General features: G+C 41.6%; 1 protein-coding gene across 5 annotated transcripts in view; it reads right to left on the bottom strand.

Moving 5' to 3' along the window:
* gorasp2 (golgi reassembly stacking protein 2) overlaps nt 1-20,005 on the bottom strand; it is a 45,987-nt gene extending 25,982 nt beyond the window's left edge. The window contains exons 1-3 of one of the 5 annotated variants that reach the window (XM_064327158.1): nt 19,670-20,005; nt 18,508-18,588; nt 13,569-13,772 (exon numbers count right to left, since the gene is read on the bottom strand). In XM_064327158.1, the coding sequence (XP_064183228.1) occupies nt 13,569-13,772; nt 18,508-18,588; nt 19,670-19,732 (348 nt within the window). In that variant the 5' untranslated portion in view covers nt 19,733-20,005. Of the gene's footprint in view, nt 1-13,568; nt 13,773-18,507; nt 18,589-18,895; nt 18,915-19,669 lie in introns of those variants that run through there. The other 4 variants (XM_064327156.1, XM_064327153.1, XM_064327157.1 and 1 more) reach the window with 4 other exon arrangements.
* Between the last annotated feature and the right edge of the window lie 223 nt (nt 20,006-20,228).

Raw genomic sequence — 20,228 nt, 5'->3', positions numbered from 1 at the left:
AGTTAGCTGGGAACACACTAACCGGAGCACTATACGGCAAGCAGAGGGAAAAACGAGAGTCGAGGTCGAGAAAGAGCGAAAGGTCAAACACGAAATCCAATCAGCAAACAAAGCAGATTTAGGCAGAGGTTTAGGCAAGAATCGGAAACAAATATGAGAGTGAAAGGTCAGAAACACAAAATCACAGGGAAAACAAACTAGAAGGGTTAAGGCAGGAATTGGAGTCAAAGGGAACGAGTCAGTGGTCATCAGCAAACAAACCAGAAAAGGGGAATCAGAATTTTTAAAAAATAGGGTCAAATACAGTCAAACAAAGCAATCGCTATTCACAAAACACCAAGCATGAATTTGAAGAGCCAGTCTGCACTGGTAAGTGGAAAATGGCGGCTTTATCAAGCCAAGTAACCAGAGATGGAAACGGCCAATTAGATGGCAAACCGGATAGACGAAACACACACACACAGACAAATGTAAACACAAACTAACAACAGGGGTTATGACAGACAGCAAGAAGACAGATTCGACTATAGCTTCATTCAATTATGTTGAACATATAACTCAATTAATTCCATTATGTTGAACATAATGGGGGTTGAATCATTGGGACTTTTATTTTGAAAATGTCAGACCCTTGCAAAAGTCATTGTCGTCGCTAGCTTCACACTCCAGCTGACGCCACCAAGGAAAAGCAATTGCAAGGTTAATTCTAGTTCTTCAATGAGCCTTGCTTTATCATTGTTGCTTCCACTAAAAATTGATCCCAAACCAAAGGCTCTGTAGCTACACCCACCCCTCCCCACACATAAGTGTCATGACCAGAAAGATCCCAACCCCATTTTAGAATATCATAATAAACACAGAGATAAAGGTGTACGGATTCCGCTAAAGTGCGAATAGACCGAGATTGCCAGTGCATCATACCATGCTTTACCATGGTTATTTTATAATGTTCTCATGGTAAAAACCCTGCATAGTATGCCTTTAATCATATGCATGTATGTTTATAATGTATTAATCACAAAAAACCACATCTTAGGAGAACTGTTAGCATTTGCAGAAAGTCTCAAAAGACAGGAAATGAAATTGATCGGCCCTAACACTAACATCAGCCTGCTCTCCATGAAGGTGTATCAGCACACATCTTTGACAACTGCTACAGCCTTGTATATGTCTAATGTACTTCAAACAACATGTACTCACCGTTGGGCAGATCGCTTAAGATTCAAACTCTTAAGAGTAATGCCTTGTACAGCGTATTAGCAATTTTGGATATTAAAGCAACAGGCAATACACTTACAGTTACCGCAGTTTTATAATGCATGCTTCATTTCCAATATGCCCATGCAAGGCTCCAGAGTGCGACCATTTTGGTCACACATGCAACCAAAAATCTGTGAAGTGCGACTAAACATTTTCATTGGTCACACCGGTGCGCCTGACATTTAGCAGGTCTGTCTCTGTGTGTATGTGTGTAGCGTTATTTTTTTCCCACCCGCATTCTGCGAAGACCCGCCCCTACTCTGCCTCTGATTGGCTCTGACTGTGATATTCTTCTTCGATGAATGCGGGTGGGGGAAAAAAATAAGGAATGTGTGTATTAGTGATGCGCAGATCGCAGTTATATCAGCGGGCACCGCGGTTAATCCGCTGATCGGGCAGGCCGAGTCATAAAAATTTACATTTTGATTAAAAGCGGATGGGTTGTGGGTGGGTGAAATAATACATAATGAATGAGGAAAATATTAATTACATTCTCTAAAATGTGAACATATTTTAAGGTCCATTTTTCATCAGGCACGAATTAGCAGACTAGACTCTCATTGCACCAATAGCGGCGTCCATTTGTCTTAAGCGGCAATGAAGGCAAAAAAGATCTGAGAGAAAATTAAAAAAGGAGAATTTAAAAAAAAAATTTAAAAAAAGGAAGGGCAGAAAAGTTCTGTGTGGGAGCGATTTAGTGAAATACTTAACCATGACGAGTCAAGTGCTGGGTATGTCATATGCAACAGCTGCGAAATAATGAGAAATAATGGTAAAGTGTGATCAGGTATTAGGGCCACATTGAGGGGAAAAAAAATCTAAGATTTCGAGAATAAGGTTGTAATATTACGAGAATAAAAGGAATAATATTACGAGAATAAAGTCATAATTTTAGGCTACGTGGGGAAATATCAGAAGAGCAGCCTGCCGCCTGTGTTAAAACGAGGAACGTGGAGCATCTTGTGAAGTTATACTTTAGTATAGGTTTCACAAATAACGAGATACTTAATCTTTTAGCACATCAGCACCACATTATCATAAGTAACAGGACTTTTAAAAGATTGTGCAAGAAACTTTTTTTATTCCGAAAAAAGAACCACACGGACTTGGAGGAAATTGCAGGATCAGGCTGCCATTAGACTGTCCTCTCGCCCGTTTTGTTGGTTGCGGGTAATATATTTTCCTAAAAATTGTTTTTTTCCTCAAAATTTTACGATTTTATTCACGTAATATTATGATTTCCTCTCGTAAAATTACGACTTTATTCTCGTACTATTATGACTTTTTTTTATCAATTACGACTTTATTCTCGTAATATTACGACCTTATTCTCGAAATGGCCCCTCAATGTAGCCCTAATACTCTGTCGCAGGGGTGCGGGTCTCTAAATTGGAGAAAATAATTAGTTCCGGTGGGTGGCGGGTGGATGATGCGATTCGGATGACGTCAGAGCCGATCCGCGCATCACTAGTGTGCATGTGTGAAACCGCGCCCTGTACTCCTCCGGGAGCAGCGCACACTTTTGTTTGAGTTATTTGAGTTTGATTTATTTATTTGAGTTTGTGAAGCACTTCAAACATCAGCAATTTTTAAGTTTTTTTTTGTTTTTTTAAACAATTGAGGTTATTGCGATTTCTTGTTTGTGCTGTGATTCAAATAAAGAAAAAACATTTATCTGCACCTTTATTCCTGTTTACAATCTTTTACGTAATGTGTTAAGAAATTACCAATGTGTATGGGAACAGACAAAAAAGGTAACGCTTAAAATGTATTATTGCGGCGCCAAAAGGCGCGGTGAAAAATTTCGGGTGCACCTAAATTATGTGCTGGTGCACCTAAATGAAAAAGTTAGGCGCACCACTGCAACCAGCATAAAAAGTTAGTCTGGAGCCCTGCCATGTGTCCTCTTTGGGACCACATATCTTGTATAACACTTTCAGCAGAGCTTGTCCACAAACTATGCCGGTATTAGCATACAATCCTGAATTGTATATTATGAGTGTATATTATAGAGTGTAGTGTGTGTACTGCAATGATCTCCTAAGGATATGAATCTAATTTTCAACTCATAACTCCAGGTCACATGGTTACTACATCATTACATCAAAATCATCATTGTTCTAGTCCACCAGCTCTGTTGGTAGAGCATAGATATTAGGTAGAGCACTACAGATACTGAAAAATATCTCCATTCATATACTGTACATCGCTCTGGATTAAAGTTTCTGCTAAGGAGTAAATATACAGTATGTACATAAGGTATGCACATAATGGAAAACTCTTAATAATCTTAGTAACTTAATCTGTAACAGTACTTGAAGATGTCATACGTCCAACTAGGTAAAAACAAGAAAATGATGTGAATCATATGCTATGGCCTTCGCAGTCACCAGACCTCTACTCAATGGAACATCTATGGGAAATGTTGGACTGACATGTTAGACAGCGCTCTCCACCACCATCATCAAAAAATAAAATATGGGAATATCTTTAGGAAGAATGGTGTTCCATTCCTCCAGCAGAGTTCCAGAGTTCCATTGTAGAATCTATGCCAATGCACACTGAAGCTGTTCTGGCAGCTCGTGGTGGCCCAACACCTTACAAAGACATTTTATTTAGGTTTTTCCCTAAATTTGTCACCCGTCCGTAGGTTGGATGTGTTACCTCCCTTGGGGAGAAAAACTTAAGCAATTTTTGGACACTCAAAATACTTTCCAGGACAACTAGCCTAATTATTTTCCAGGACATTTTGACAGTTTTCTAATTTTCCATGACTGGAAAACAGCATAAAAATTGCAGGTTTTCCAAGACATTTGAGACCCCTTATTATTTTTCTGTTAAATCATAAAATGTGGTGACCTAAAGAGTAGAGTGCCATGATTTCCTTCCTGATTTCCTCTATTATTGCATATTTGTCACACCAAATGGTTCACTCATACTGAACCTTGTGTCATCACAAAATGTCTACAAGCACACAATACCACAATCCAAAAAAAAAGTTGGAATATTTTGGTCTGAAAAGGGTTACAAAGCCATTTCTAAAGCTCTGGGACTCCACAAAACCAGAGAGCGCAATTATCTCAAATGGTGTATTTTCCCCAGGAGTGGCTGTCCTGCCAAAAGTTCTCTAAGGGTGCAGTGACAACTCATCCAGAAAGTCACAAATGATCCCAGGAGAACATCCAAAAAACTGTAGGCCTCTCTAGCCTTAGCTAAGGTCAATGTTCATGTCTCCACAATAAGAAAAGCCTGGGCAAAAATGGGATTCTTGGGAGCAGAGCAAGGCAGAAAACACTGCTAACCAAGAGAAACATCAATGCCCTTTCTCACCTGGATGATCCTCAAGCCTTTTGGGATAATGTTCTATGGACAGATGAGGTAAAAAGTGGAATTTCTTGGACAACACAGGTCCCACTATGTCCGGGGTATAGCAAATACAGCATTTCAGGGAACAGCATACCAACAGGCAAACATAGTGGTGGCAGGGTAATGGCATGGGGATGCTTGGCTACCTAGGGACCTGGATGACTTGCCACTACTGAAGGAAGCATGAAGTCTGCTCTGTACCAGAAAATACTTAAAGGGCAAGATGCAGGTTAAATCTTTTAAAGGATTTACAATTCTGGGCTCATGGAGGGGATGGTTTGAAAAAAAAAGTTTTTTTTAAATAAATAAACTACAGGCCACATGGGCCGAAATGCAGTAAAAAGTAGCCATTCTAAGCTACGCCATTATAAAATGTGAAAATCGGCCAGTGACGTAACAAAGGGGAGTCCATTCCTTGCCTGAACCCACCAGAGCGCAGGTAGGCCACTTGTTAGTAAATAGATTTGTTTCACAGCTAGCTAGAATAGTGAACGACAGTGTAAGTGCAGGTAGTGCAAACTCTAGCCTGTTGTCAGGGCATGGAGTTCACCATCCCCCCTCCCCCCTTCGCTGGAAAAAAGTACCTATTTCTGTGAGTGCATGCATTTTGTGCGGGAATTTTCACAGCAGCATCTGTCACAAAAAATGTGGTAGTCTGTGGTGGGCATTTTAGGAAGGAGGATTATATTTCTGGGGATATGATGGAGTTCAGGATGATATTTCGAAGAAAGACTGATACCTTGTGCGGTCCCATCTGTTCGCTCAGTTCTATGGACATCAGCAGCCTCTGTCACAAGCGCCGGTGGGAAAATTACTGACAGAGCCAACACAAATTCAGCTCGAAGGAAACGTGAAATGTATACGGCTAGTTATTGCAACTAGCTAAATATCTACTCAATAAAGGAGTAATGTTTCGTGAATAATGTTTAGTTTGCTGTTAACTTGGGTAGCTAGCTAAACCGATTGATCAATCAGGCATCATAACTACCGTTAGCCAGCCAGAAGTCAAGACCTTGTAAGTGAGGTAACTCATCTGTGTGGTAAGCTAGCTCAAAGTCAAAAGTCAAAGTGCTTTATTGGTCAAGTGCACAGTATAACACAAGGTCATTCTGAGCAAAGAAATTCTTATGACATGGCAGGCAGCAACTACGTAGAAGCAAGACAGCAAAAGATATCACAAAAAATATCAAAAATATACATAATATTAAACATTAGCAGCAGTACCAGCCTGTACAGATGGGGGATATGGACATTGAGAATAGGAGTATTAAATATTTAAATATTAAACATGTAAAGTGCAGGAGTGCTGTTGAATGTGTGCATAAGTTTGTGATAATGTACACTGAACGTACATAGGAAGTGAAGGAGCATACATAGGAGGTTGTGTGATCAATGTGATCCCTGAGATTAATGTTGCTGGCTGAAAAGCCTGATGGCTTGGGGGAAAAAAACTGTTTGTGAGTCTGGTCGTCCGTGCCCAGATTTTGGGCAGTTTTCACTGCTGCGTCTGATTGCCTGGACCAGGTGAGGTCATCATTTATGACCACACCGAGGAACTTGAATCAGGAGACTCTCTCCATTTCAGCTCCGTCGATGTGAATGGGGGCGTGACCCCCCCCCCCCCCCGTCGCTTCCTGAAGTCCACGATAATCTCCTTAGTCTTGCAGACGTTGAGAGAGAGGTTATTGTCCTGGCACCATGTTGCCAAGACGCTGACCTCCTCTCTGTAGGCGGTCTCATCATTGTTGGAGATGAGACCCAGGATGGTGGTGTCATCTGCAGACTTAAAGATGGCGTTGGAGCTGCGTGTGGCCACACAGTCATGCGTGAACAGGGCGTACAGGAGGGGACTGAGTACGCAGCCCTGAGGGGCTCCGGTGCTCAGGGTCAGTGCAGAAGAGGTGAGGTTACCCATTCTCACCACCTGGGGTCTGCCCGTTAGGAAGTCCAGGATCCAGTTGCAGAGGGAGGTGTTAAGACCCAGGTTCCTGAGCTTGGGAACGAGCTTAGCAGGCACAATTGTGTTGAATGCTGAGCTGTAGTCTATAAACAGCATCCTCACGTATGTGTCTCCCTTATCCAGGTGGGAGAGGGCGGTGTGCACTGTCAGGGCGATGGCGTCCTCCGTAGATCTGTTGGGGCGGTATGAGAATTGAAGGTTGAAGGGGGTCCAAGGTGTCAGGAAGAAAGAAGCAGATGTGGGTTCTGACTAGCCGCTCAAAGCACTTCATGATGATGGAGGTCAGTGCTACAGGGCGGTAGTCATTCCAGCAGGAGATGGCAGGTTTTTTTGGTACAGGAACAACGATGGTCAGTTTGAAGCAGGTGGGGACTGCAGACTGATTCAGGGAGAGGTTGAATATAGAGATGAATACCTCCGCTAGCTGGTCGGCGCACGCTCTGAGGACACGGCCTGGAATGCCATCTGGCCCTGGTGACTTCCGAGGGTTTACTCATTTAAAAGCTCTCCTCACGTCAGCCTTAGATAGGGACAGAGTGCAGTCGTCCTGGTCCTCATATAGCCTTACAGTAGGGATGGTGTTGCTCGCCTCAAACCGTGCGTAGAAGGTGTTGAGCTCGTCCGGAAGAGAGGTGGCGGGCTGGGCATCACATGCTATTTCTCCCTTTGTAGTCTGTGATGGAACGCAATCCACACCACATGCGTCTAGGGTCGGAACTGTGGTCATTAGACAACTTATCCCTGTAGGCTCTTTTGGCATCTCTGATGGCTTTCCGTAGGTCATATCTGGACTTCCTCAAGGCCTCCAGGTCCCCAGAGCTATGGGCAGAGGACCGTGCTCTGAGCTTAGCACGGACATCACCTTTAACCCAGGGCTTCTGATTGGGGAAGGTCCTAACATTGACTTTCGGGATGACATCATCAATGCCCTTGGAGATGTAGGCTGGGACAGAGTCCGTGTATTCATCAATGTCCCCATCAGCTGCAACACAGAACATCTGCCAGTCTGTGGTTTAAAAACAGTCCTGGAGGGATATATATTTTTGTTACATTAACTGTCTCATACTGAGGGCACCATCTCTCTTTCATAAACTTTGACTGTTGCATGAGTCTCTATTTGCGTTGTGTGCAGCACTCGCGAACAGGCTGATCATACATCAGACCGGCACATCTGGGAACTTTGCCTTGTAAACACGTCCCAGCCCCGTTTGGGGGAAAACAAATGACACTCGCCATAGACTTTAATGTAAAATAGCAGTACAAAACAAAACCAATAGAAAACCACCAGAATTAAATTAGTTTATAAATGACCCAAAGACACTATGTCAAGTAAATATATGTCCACTCTGCCTGCCATAGAACCCGCAAGATACATCGAAAAGATTAATTCGATCCATCTTCAGTCATGTCCCTTCAGTCTCCCAGCATCAAGCTGGTGCAATAACCCCACTCAATAGCCAGAGGTGTCCTACCCGGACATCTATTTTTACCTTATTGAGTCTCCACGTGAGCAAATTACCAGTGAAATATTTTACTTTTCAGTCCTGTTCTACAAATAGTATGCTAGCTAGACATAGCACTGCACTCTGACAACTGGGCCTAGCTATAGCCTGTATGTTAGCCTGGTCGGTCTAGCCTGAGCACCCAACTAGTAACTGTTAGTAGCCTACAAAGAACCCAGGCCCCACTATAACCCATTCTTTATATAATGTAGGTTACAGGAGGCTATGAATTTTTATACAATTAGCTACCTTGATTCTGCAAAGCGGATGAGCGCTCAGCGTACACAGGCTCACTGCCACTGTCCTGCCCTTGCAATATATTCTGTGGCTCACAAACGGAGATTCCTCCATCCCCATTGGATTTCTTGCGGAGTTTCGTACTCTTTTTGGTTGTTGGCACTACATGCGATGCTCGCTTTCTGGCACTGTGAAAACGGCTGAGTTTTCTTGAAACAGAAAGGGTCTGTCTTCAGTGGGGGGAAACGGAGGGCAAGTAATCAGGATGAAATGATGTCATTTCTTTTACTTTGGAATCCTGAAATCACGATACATCAAAGTTAGCATTAATGTGTTAGCCTAACATAGCAATGGGCTTTCAGTAATCTAAACACAGGGATAGTATTTATCTGGCCATAGCACATAATTGTTAATCAGACACAGAGTTAGCTAAGTTAGCTAGGACAAGCTTCCCATTGTCTTCCCTTCGTATAGCTTGGAGCCATAAAGCCCTTCTATCAGGATCTTTTTTTAGGACATGGCAGGGGAACAAATCGGAGATCAGCAGTTTTGGATTTATTGTTGGTTACAAATCAACTCTTCGGCATAGCGTTAATTTAAACCGGTTCGTTTAAAGTAGAAGATTGGAGACATGTTTCAACTTCCTGTTTACGCTGGTGCCGTCTACGCAGGATGCGGTGTTGTTTTTCCCCAAAAGGGGGGTGGTGATGAGAGTCTACTCTGGATGACGTATTGCCGGTCTGATGTATATGCTTGTGCTGCACAAGTTGTGCATGCAGTGTAATTAGATTTTGTTCCTGACCTTCATAGTTCTTGAGAAAGCGATTAGCTTGTGCCAACATATCCAGTAAGCCAGAATAATTCAAGACAGAGCTAACCAGAGTCAGTGTCAAAAAGCTTATGTTCAGCAAGCAACATCCCAAGTTAACTAGTAGGAGAGATAGCTAAAGTTCGCTAAGGTACCATAGACATGACACTAGGCCAACTAACCCTGGTTTTCCAATTAGACTATTTGCACAGATGTTGTCCCCACCAGACAATAATGTCCGATCGGAGTAAAAAAAATAAAGTCCTGTTCATTTTTATTGAATTCACCTGTCAGTTGCCCTCCAGTTTGTGATATTATTTAGCTAGCTGGCTACAACCAATCAACTGGTAAATGTGTGGGCATGCTCGTTAGCTATCATCAGGACAGTCTGCTATAGAGCAACTAATATAAGACCGTTGAGGCTGTTTTATACTTCTGCTAGTCTGCACAGTTTCTGTAATTTATTTAAATAAACATGCTTTATTTTGTATTATTGTATTAGAGCTCCAGTACAATTACTTAACTGGGATGTTGCTTTCAGACACAGCCTCTACCTGATAACTGCTCGTTTTAGCTACTGGCTAACTTAGCAAGCAATGTTAAGCAGCAAAAACTTTGTCATAATACAGTAGCTCTCACGAGTGTGCAGTTTGCAACAGGTTCTCCTCATACCACGACTTCATCTATTGGCGTGCCCCATTGTTTTTTTTTTTTTGTTTCTTGCCTATTCCTGGTCCCTTGGGCACCTTGCAGGCTCAAAATTAAACGACTGTGGCTCATCACAAGTATTGGCAAGAGGATTTTATATCTCATCAAGTCTCCGCGATGTCGAGATTGGGATTCATCTTCCTGTTAATATTGCTTGCTCTGTTACGACTCCCCTATGTTACATCCCGTTCGATTTCCCCAGATTTTAGGTGGGCGTGGCCGATCACGTTACAAAAGTAAGCACAGATGTAATTCTAAATGTATTTTGTTTTTTTACTTTAACCCCTTAACCAAATCTTGCCAATCCTTGCCCATTTAGGGGGTACCCTATTTAAAGCTTTATAACTTATAACCAGGCAGTCAAGGGATCAGCCCCAGCATACCTTCACAAGATTTTCAAACCCTACATGCCAACCAGATCCCTCCGTTCTGCTACCTCAGGACGCCTAGCACCTCCCCCTCTTCGCACCTGCACTTCCAGAACACGTCTCCTGTCTGTTCTGGCCCCACGATGGTGGAATGACCTCCCTGTGGAGGTCAGAACAGCTGAGACTGTGACCCATTTCAAACGACGACTGAAGACCCACCTCTTCAGGCTGCACCTCTCCCCATCCCTCCCTTCCCCCCCCTGTAAATGACTAAACTTAGGGGTGTAACTAGGCAGCTGTTTAATAGGTGACTTAGTTGATGCGCCAGTCTTAACGACTACTTGTATTTTTATTTATTTTTATTTTTCCATAGATTGCGTTGTTGCCGTTCTCGTTGTTAGTGTTAATCAGTTTAACCACCAGGGTCCAAGTTGAACTATGCGGTTGTTCCCTGTACTTGGACCGGTACTTCTCTCTAGGGGTTTCGTCATACTTGTTCCTGGTTATGGTTATACACTTTGTTGTACGTCGCTCTGGATAAGAGCGTCTGCCAAATGCCTGTAATGTAATGTAATGTAATAACTCCAGATGTGAACATCACAGAGACTTGAAAAATGGCTTAAATGACGTAAGACATTTGTACAATTTACAATACTAACGCAGATTAGTTTATATTCAAAATTTTGGAAGAAATAAAGTGCCACAAATGCAATTGTCTAGACAAAAAATCAAAAAAGAATTTTTAGTTTGTAATTAAATACTGACAGATTGCATATATACAGCAGGTTAAACTATATGTGCTGGATCAAAAACTTCTCGACCACAAGTTCATAAAATCTAAGGGTGGATATGTAGAACTACTATGGATGTATGAAGCAAAAACTAAGCAGTGTACCCAGCGTCTCCAAATCTACCCAAAATGTCTAAATTATGCATTGCTGTGAATCACAACATATTCACGTATTTCACGACAAATCAACTGTTTTGACTCAATAAAATCACTGTTGCATCATTTTCAAGTCGGAATTACAAGTTCAGTCCGTACAGTGGTCTAAAATATTGAGGTGTCCAGAAACATACCCAAAATCTCTCCAAAATTAAATAAAATGTTTTTTGTCCATTATAAAGCATATAAATGAGCCCCTTATGAAGGTTTAAGATTCTATCACTATATTTAACATTGCTATCAGAATTTAAAAATAATGCAAAAATATTGTCACACAATGCGGCACAGTACCTAAATGTGTAATAATTAACTCTTGTATGTATTTCTATACTCTGTACTCTCGTATGTTTTCTTGTATGGGGATGGGATTTTCAACCGTTCACCACGTTTTGGCAATGTTCCAACTCTCACGTCATTTTGCTTCACAAAAACTATTACACTACCATCCAACGCTTACATTACAGTGTGAAATATCCACATTATATAACACCACTAACCTATTTAAAGACACTCAATTTCAAAAATAACGTATATAACAGAAGTATTTTGAGCAGTAGCTAATACTTACATAGCAATGATGAAATCTCATCTATGTTCATTAGATGGGGACAGAGACAGTACCAATGATACTGTTCTATTCCTTTCTGTTTTGCTCCAGGAAACGATGTCAGCTAGGTCTATCAGAAAACATATGACTTGTCCAGAAGTCCTCAATAATAATAGTATTTTCCAAGAAATTAGAAAAAAAATCCTTGACCACGTTTCGTTAGGTGCAGCTACCACAGAGATAATGCGTAAGTGAATGCGATGCTAAGAACGCTGACCTATAAAACGCTATTCCAAAAGCAGAATTAGACACGTTATACATCGTTAGAAAGCTTATACTCACCTACTGAATAAATGAATTGTCAATCAAGCCAGACTGTACTAAAAAGGGCGACGACGCCGTAAACAACAGGTGTGGTATTAAGCACAGCTAATTTGGAAGGTACCCACGAATCACACATGCGCGCATATTTACCAAACGGATTGTCCAAGACAATATATGACCACTCAGTCTCAAAAGGGACATCTCTATGCGTAAAACCAATTGTAAGGTTGTATATTTATTCAATATTTAGTCCCAGATATTGACTGTAGAATGTCATGGTATCATTTTTAAAAACTTTCTCGTTTATTTCGTTATTCAGTGAGCAGCGTTTTCACTGCTGTATAGGCATATCTTAGGGCTATTGTTGGGTTTATCCTGTTGCTATGAGGGAATATGATTTTTTAGTGGTGAAAGAATATTTTTATGAATGCCAAGATAGACAATATTGTCCATTATGTCAAGGGTGGGGGGTGTTTTCTTGATGAGACTGCAGGGAGGGGGTGCGTGTTAAATGAACGACCAGAGCAACAATGGTGGCACTGCGAAACTCCGTATTCGGCATTGTTGTCGTGTATCGTCTACTAATGAAACAACGCGTTTATGTTTTTAACTCGTACTTTGGTTGCAGTAGCACTGAATGTCTGAGTTCAGTAATCTCGGCACGCCGGCATGCCGACCACTACGGGCTTTGCGCTAAGAGGTTAAAAACCCATTGCTACATAATTTCTCCACAGTTGCCCTTTAAGGAGAATGTCTGGTCATCTGTCCATGAGCTGAAGCTGAAGCATAATTGGGTTATGCAGGAAGACAATGATCCAAAACACAAAAGAAAGACCACGTCTGAATGGCTTAATAGAAACAAATGGCTGAATAGTTTTGGCGTGGCCTAGCTAAAGTCCTGACTGAACCCAACAGAGATGCTGTGACAGGACCTGAAATGTGTAGTTAATGCTCAAAAACCTACCAAACCTACTGATCTGCAAAGAAGAGTGGGCTAAGATTAAACTACAGCGATGCAAAAGACTGATATCAAATTATAGGAAGTGTTTCGCTTCAGTTATTGCTGCTGAAGCTGGTACAACCACTTGTTAAGCTTAATGGCGCAATGACTTTTTCACATGGGTGATGATGTTTGATAACTTTTTTGTTTTGTGTTATTCAGGTACCCCATTGCCTAATATTACATTTTGTATAAACATCTGAAAAAATTTAATAAGTGGAAAAATACTTTTTCCACAGCACTATACACTTGTGTATGCATGAATGCTTATTCGCTATTATAAGTCCTGAGGTAGGCAAGTGATTCATAACCCCCTCCCACAACATTTCTATGAATTTCAAACTTACCAAGACTTTCCACAATTACAGTTTACATCTTTAAAGCTACAGCTAATTTTGCCCCATAGGGGACATTGAAAAAGGCACGTAAACGGACCAAAGAGCTAAAACTAAAAAGACCATAGCTGCATCCTCATCTTTGTAACCTGCTGACATATCTCTCTGCATTGCTCCCCTCTTGTGTGAGGTTGCCATTGTACTCACCAGCACATGCCACACATTCTCATTGGCTCCCTCAAAGCTGCAGAAGCGGATGCTGACCCCCAGGAGGCCCTGCCCACCCCATAGGTTGCTGGGTGTGACTGTGGTCTCTCTTAGCTCCAGGGTCTTGCTGCTGTAGACCAGCATCTTCACTGGTTTCTCCACATTAGCCTTCAACAAGTCTTTTAGAGTATCATTATCTTTATTCTGAGGGAGACAAGAAGATATTATCCACTAGAAATGCAAGTATCCTACAGCAATGGAACATACAGAGGGAAGGGGGAAGCTGATATGGGCATCCATCACTGTGAAATAATGGAAAAACACAATTTGACCAGACTCCTCCTCCTGGTAATTACAATGTATTTTACATGCATCGGGGCCAGAGAGATTGGTTTCCAGATGAATGTGTGAATACTCATAAAATTTGAAAAAACAGACAAACCAGCAAGTCAGCCCTCACATTTCTCATCTAACACAAATCTTGGCTCAAACTGGGAAGTTCCAAGATGTGGCAGCATTATAATGACTTATTTGAACTATTTCAGCTACAATGACTCATGCCCTCTTTAGCTGTTGGTAACAGAGAGATTCTGAAAAATGTCTGTAACAGACATAGGAAATTCACACAGGTAAGGCACATAGCTTCAGAGGCTATTTTATCAGGCAACAGAGAATGCAGGACCTCTTCCAAGGGCCAGGATTATGGGGGATTAATAATTAAGAAAAATAATTAATTAAACGCTGAATTAATTAAATTGCAATCACATAATAAATATTGCATCAAATAAATTACAATTCAATTAAATATTGCATCAAATATAATAATTTAATTGCATTGTATTTGATTGCCTTACATTTATATATTCACTAACCGTTTCATCAATTTGATGCACTGCAATTCCAATCACCACTCCTTTTATCAAGTTCACTGCTGCTTTCACTACCACATTCATCGGTTTGATAGCTTTCGACACCGCTTCTATCAAATCGATGGCAGTTCCACATTTTCACCAAGTATTCACCAAATGAGTAACCTGTTTTTTCAGATTTAGTTTGCTTTTTCAAGGACACTAGCTAGCTTATTAATTTTTCTATTCCACCTCCCCCCTTCCCTGTGCACAATCGAAAAATCGACAATCCCCCTACTTCAATCTACAATGGCTCTACTCCAAGCTTTTTTGGGCTTGTTGTTTGTTTTCGATGGCAAAGTTGCTTATAGTCTCTTGAGAGTTGGCAACACTGCTATCCAGCAGTAAGATCATGTGCTGACCTGTTTTTGCACATGGCTAAGTGTCCGTTATGGAAAAGATATTTGGTGTGCGATTTCAGTGTCTGACATTTAGCTCAAACGGGCTTTACATTTACTTATCATTATTATCTCCGCCAGGCATGAGCCTGGAGGGGATTATGCGGTCGTGTGTGTGTGTGTGTGCGTGTGCATCTGTCCGCAGCTAATGTCACATACTACTGGGCCGATCAGCCTAATTCTTGTTGTGCATGCTAACAGCAGGCCAAGGACCTGAATTCTCGAATATTTTGCAAATCGGGCAACAAGTATTTTATTTGAATTAATTTCCATCATTGTCTATTGAAATACATTGAGTGCTAACTCCTCACTTCTCCAACCAGCCGGTAGGGGCCGCAAGTGATCAGCAACTGCTTCCGTTTGGAATGAAAGACCAGCAATGTATAATGTCAATTTCAACATGAAAATACCAACAAAACAATCTGCCAACTAACGGGGTACGTTAATATTTGAATCTGTGGCAATTGTTTTCTTGGCATTTTCACGTTGCAATTGACATTTTACATCGCTGGTCTTTTAGAATTGTTCCTGTCCATATTGTTCCTGTCCAGATTTGAAACGAAAGTGCCAGACTATAACGTCAAAGTTAGCTCTGTCTAACACATCGTGGCTGATATCAATGAAATTAGCTAACATGTCACCACTTTTACCATTATTTCACTGAATCAGCAATTTTGGGATTTTCACTGGTATGTGGTAAAAACTTGTAATATTGTATTTGTCTGCTTGTATTGATTGTGTAGCCTCTATTGTTGCATCAGCAAAGCTAACATGCCTGGCAGAGATCTGCACTCTACTGAGTGCACTCTTCTAGTTAATATTATTATTGTCAAATTATCTAGGTAAGCGCACACAACAGTTAGGTAGCTCCGTATGCCCATGTGACAGCAATTGACAGAGTTGGTGTATGTTAATTTATGTCACATAGGTAAGCAGTTAAGGTACCACGATAGCACCATGTGTGTAGCCTAAGCCTACAGCAGTAAACTATTTTTTGTAGCTGTAAATGTCAGCTAGCTTGTGATTTTAGTTCCTAGTTGGTCACTGTTGCATTTATTAGTATACTGGGCCAGCTGTACCACGACACCCTTTTGTGAATCTTTTTGACAAATCTTTTTGGCAATCAATTTACTCCGTTCGAAATATGGGAGAGCAACTACCCCGAAGCCCGCAATCACAATCTCCCATCTCTTAAACCATGCTGGAAACTTCTGGGCTGGCCCACCTATAGCCCAAATATGGGCTGTGCTGTCAGATGATTTTGCCCCAAACACAGTCCCTGATTCCAGCTACTTCTGCACTTGAGCGCTAATGTTAGCTAACGGGGTACCTTAACTGCTTAGCCCCATTAAGGGACAGCAACTGATATAGGCTATAGCAACTCTGTCAATTGCAGTAGCAATGCGGTCACGTAATAGGACTGCTTAAGCCGGATTCACACCAAATCAGGCAATGCGGCACATTGCCGCAGGGCTGTGTGGTGGTGTGGGCGTGTCACTACCTGGCCCATTTGTGTGACGACGTGTTGTGAACTTTAACTCCCCCCCCCTCCATTTCCTGTCCGGTAGCTCAAAAAAAATGGGACAAAAACGCAAACCGAAGGAAGAACCTTCCTTCGGCTTGCGTTTTTGTCCCATTTTTTTTTTGCTATCGTTATTTTGCAGTGTAGACTGCCAGCCAGACACAGACGTCGAAGCCAAGCGAGGACACAACTGGGAGAGTATCATCGTTTGGTCCATGAACTCCATAGTGTTAGGTACAATACACTAACATGCAAGAACTGCTAAATAGCGAATCTTTTATACAGCTTAATTCCGACGTTCGGAATTGATATTTAGCTAGTAGCCTAATTATTGTTTCGGTACTCGTCCCATTACCCGGTACTGGCAAATCACGATGACGATAATAAAATAAAATCTTAGGAAATGAGTCGCGTCATTAATTCATCTGACAGTTGCTCGGTAAACAGTGGACTGCTACATGGTAATTTAAACAACTTATGTGATTGGCCACTGCAGCGTGACGTCGGGTTGCGTTCCGGCAAAAGTTGACTCAACTTTCTTGCCGCAGGCTGCTGTGTTTTTTTTCGGCACCCTATGCGGTCAACCACTGCCGCAGCCTAAACGCACTACCCCCATTCAAATGAATGGGAAGACAGCCGTTTTTGCTGCACAACCCTGCGGCGAGCTGATCTAGTGTGAATCCGACCTAACTGCTGTGTGCTTAGCCAGCCAGCCAGCACAACAATCAGTCTGTAGCCATTGTCGATGCAGCAAATGTACTAGCTGCTTTTTTATTAATAAGAATAACAATATGATGATGATAAAATGTAAAGCCTCTTTGAGCTCAATGGCAGGCACATTGAAATCACACACCAGACATCTTTTCCATAATAAAGTCGGACACTTAGAAACAGATGACCACAAGATCCCACAGCTGGATATTCCAGCAAGAGCTACTGATTGTTGAGTGCACAGACATGGGCTACGTAGGTGGGTGGGGTAATTCAATTTACAGTTGGTGAAAATGCGAAACTGCCATTGAATTGATTAAAGTGGTGTCAAAAGCAGCATTAAATTGATAAACGCAGAAGTGAAAGCAGCAGTGAACTCATAAAAGCGGTGGCAATTGGAATTGCAGTGCATCAATTTGATTAAACTGCTAGTGAACAAAAAAAGTTCAAGTTTCAAAGTTGTATCAGCTTTGTTAGTGAAGTTGGCTACACGCAACGTTAGCTAGATTGCATGCATGCTGTATCAATTCCTTATTGAAATAAATGCAGGTGAATTACAGAGCCAGCTAAGTTGAAACTATAAACAGTAACAGCACTTCGCATGGGGGGGGAAGATATCTTGATATGATGCAAAAGCTACTCAACCTTGGGCATCTAGCTGCATAAGGCAAGTAGCTAAAGGTAACGTTACTTACAGATCCATCAGAAATCAGGCTAACTCAACATCGCTTTTCATCCCCTTCAGCTTACCAAAGAAAAGTAACTCCAAGGTTGACTCCAGTTTTTGAATTAGCCCTTTTGGCTTGTATTTTCGCTTTTCTGTATCTAGGCTTCTTAGCATCGGCCACTGCAGCAGCTGACTAGCAACAAACACTTTGCTGGAATCTGATCCCAGACCACAGGCTCTGTAGCCATGCCCACCCCTCCCACACCGAAAAGAGTGCCACACCCAGAAACATCCCAAACACATTTTAGAATAACAAATTCAGGTGAAAGGTGCACGAATTTGGCTTAAGTGTGAAAACACTGAGATTGCCAGTGCATCATAGATATGCCTTAGTTATAGTTATTTTATAATATTTTCTAATAAAAACTCCTGCATAGTATGCCTTTCATTTAATTGCATTTTATTTGATGCAATATTTAATTACATTGCATTTTATTTGATTCAACATTTTATTTAATTGCAATTTTACTGATCCAGCTCTTTAATAATTTTTTGTTACTTCCACCCCTCCGAATGGGTCTTACAATGGCCCAAACTACAATGTGCTTCCAACACAGTAGTGATCTTCTCAGCATTTGCTAAAGGTGGTTTTAGAGCACAGAAAGGCAACTACCTTTATCAAGCCTCCTCGACAGGACAAAAAAGGTTGAATACACAACATTCAAACACTTACCAATCTAGTATTATTTATGGACACAATAAAGTCAAAGAACGGTTCCAATCCTGCACGGTGGCCTGGAGAATTCTCTTGCACCTGCAATACAGTGACCACGTTTCAGAAGCAGCAAAACAGGTTTTGTCAGATAGCTATGCTCATTCATTCTTACATCACCTAATGGGTTTCATTAAGGGTACCTGTATGCAGGGCACCTAAAGTTTAAGTCAAGCAACTGTATAAAAAAGCAAATAGATTTATCACCGTTAGTTATACGTGGCCTGTCTAGGAATCTGCTCGTATCGGCTAGCTAACAAAATGTGCCCTTCATATTCTAAGACAAACAAATAGACCATTATCGACGACAGTTCAGACTGATCACCGCACCCACTGAGAAGCCCATTACCTTAATGTTAGAGGAGACCATCTGCACAGGTACCCTCATTCACTGGGTGCATAGACAGTAACTAGCTCAGCTGATACATATCAGCTATCATGTAGCTAGCTTGACTATATGCTGTCATGAATAGGTAGTCAGCAATTTCATTTTAACTGCAGGAGTAATTTAACCGAATTAAAAACAGACACCCAAGCTAGTAGCTGGGTGTCCACAGCGCAGTTATCGGTACAGTAAGCCAATGAAATCAATCATATTAATTGTTGGCCAGCTCGCAAATACGCTACTAAAGTTAGTTGTTCTTACTTAATCCTTAACGTTGACTCGCTAAGCACGAGGATAACGTTAACATCTGACGAAGGTTCATCATAAAAGCTTCAGCTAGCAAAATATCCCAACCTCACATTAGACGCAATAATAGCCTGTCATGTGTAGTTGCTATGTAGGCTAATGCTACGTTAATAATTAGCTACCAAAACACGTTTCACGTTAGCCGACCAGCTTGCTAGTTAGCGCACTACTTTTTCTTGATAATGCACATGTACATTTTCTGAAAAGCAACGTATTTTGATACAGTTAAGCAAACAAAAGATTATCCACGACTATAATTAGCATCTTCTGTACATGAGCTAGGCCGCACTGAGATCCCTGGCCTCGGCTTGCCAAGTCCTTTGCTCGGAGAGTTAAAGCTATAGAGTGCGGCTCGTGAAAACTTAGCACTAGCATTTGTCGCGCTGATAGCAGTTTTTTTTGGACAATGGTATCACGAATAAAACTGCATACTCTGAGGACGTGGTAACCCTCGGACCCTCCTCCAGGAATCTCTACACTCTGCGATCCCCCCATATCTCCCAGATTCTTGAATGTTTGTGCTTTGGGTGGAATCCTCCAGTTCCGGAAACTCGGCAAGATACAGCTGCAGCACAACAAACTAGCCCGCGAGCAACAGACTTATTACGTGGCACTCCGATCCAGGAAAAGGGATGCTGGGATTTTGCTATTTTCGCATTTGACTGTGGGGTGCGCTGGTCTGCACATTCGTGTGGACCAGTTTTGGAATGGGTTAATTTTAATATTAAGAAAAACACGTTTTCAACGTACAAAAATGGCAGGTTATTCACACGTACAAAGCACTAGCTGCGTCCGAATAGTCTTTGCTTAGGAAGGTTCCTAACTGAGTGAAATGACCCGGAAGTATCTAAATGGCAGCCATGATAAGAGCTGTTCGAATTCTCTAAATAGAGCTTGTAAGTGTAAACGTAAGGAAATGTGCTTCAATGCTTCCTGTAGGCACACTGGACCGTCCTTTACGAAAGGAAAGGAGATAATGCCGTCCCACAAT

Source organism: Anguilla rostrata, chromosome 3, assembly GCF_018555375.3.
Source record: "Anguilla rostrata isolate EN2019 chromosome 3, ASM1855537v3, whole genome shotgun sequence".
Classification (NCBI taxonomy): Eukaryota; Metazoa; Chordata; class Actinopteri; order Anguilliformes; family Anguillidae; genus Anguilla; species Anguilla rostrata.
Note: the sequence above shows the minus strand (reverse complement) of the source record. Positions and strands in the feature narration are given on the sequence as shown.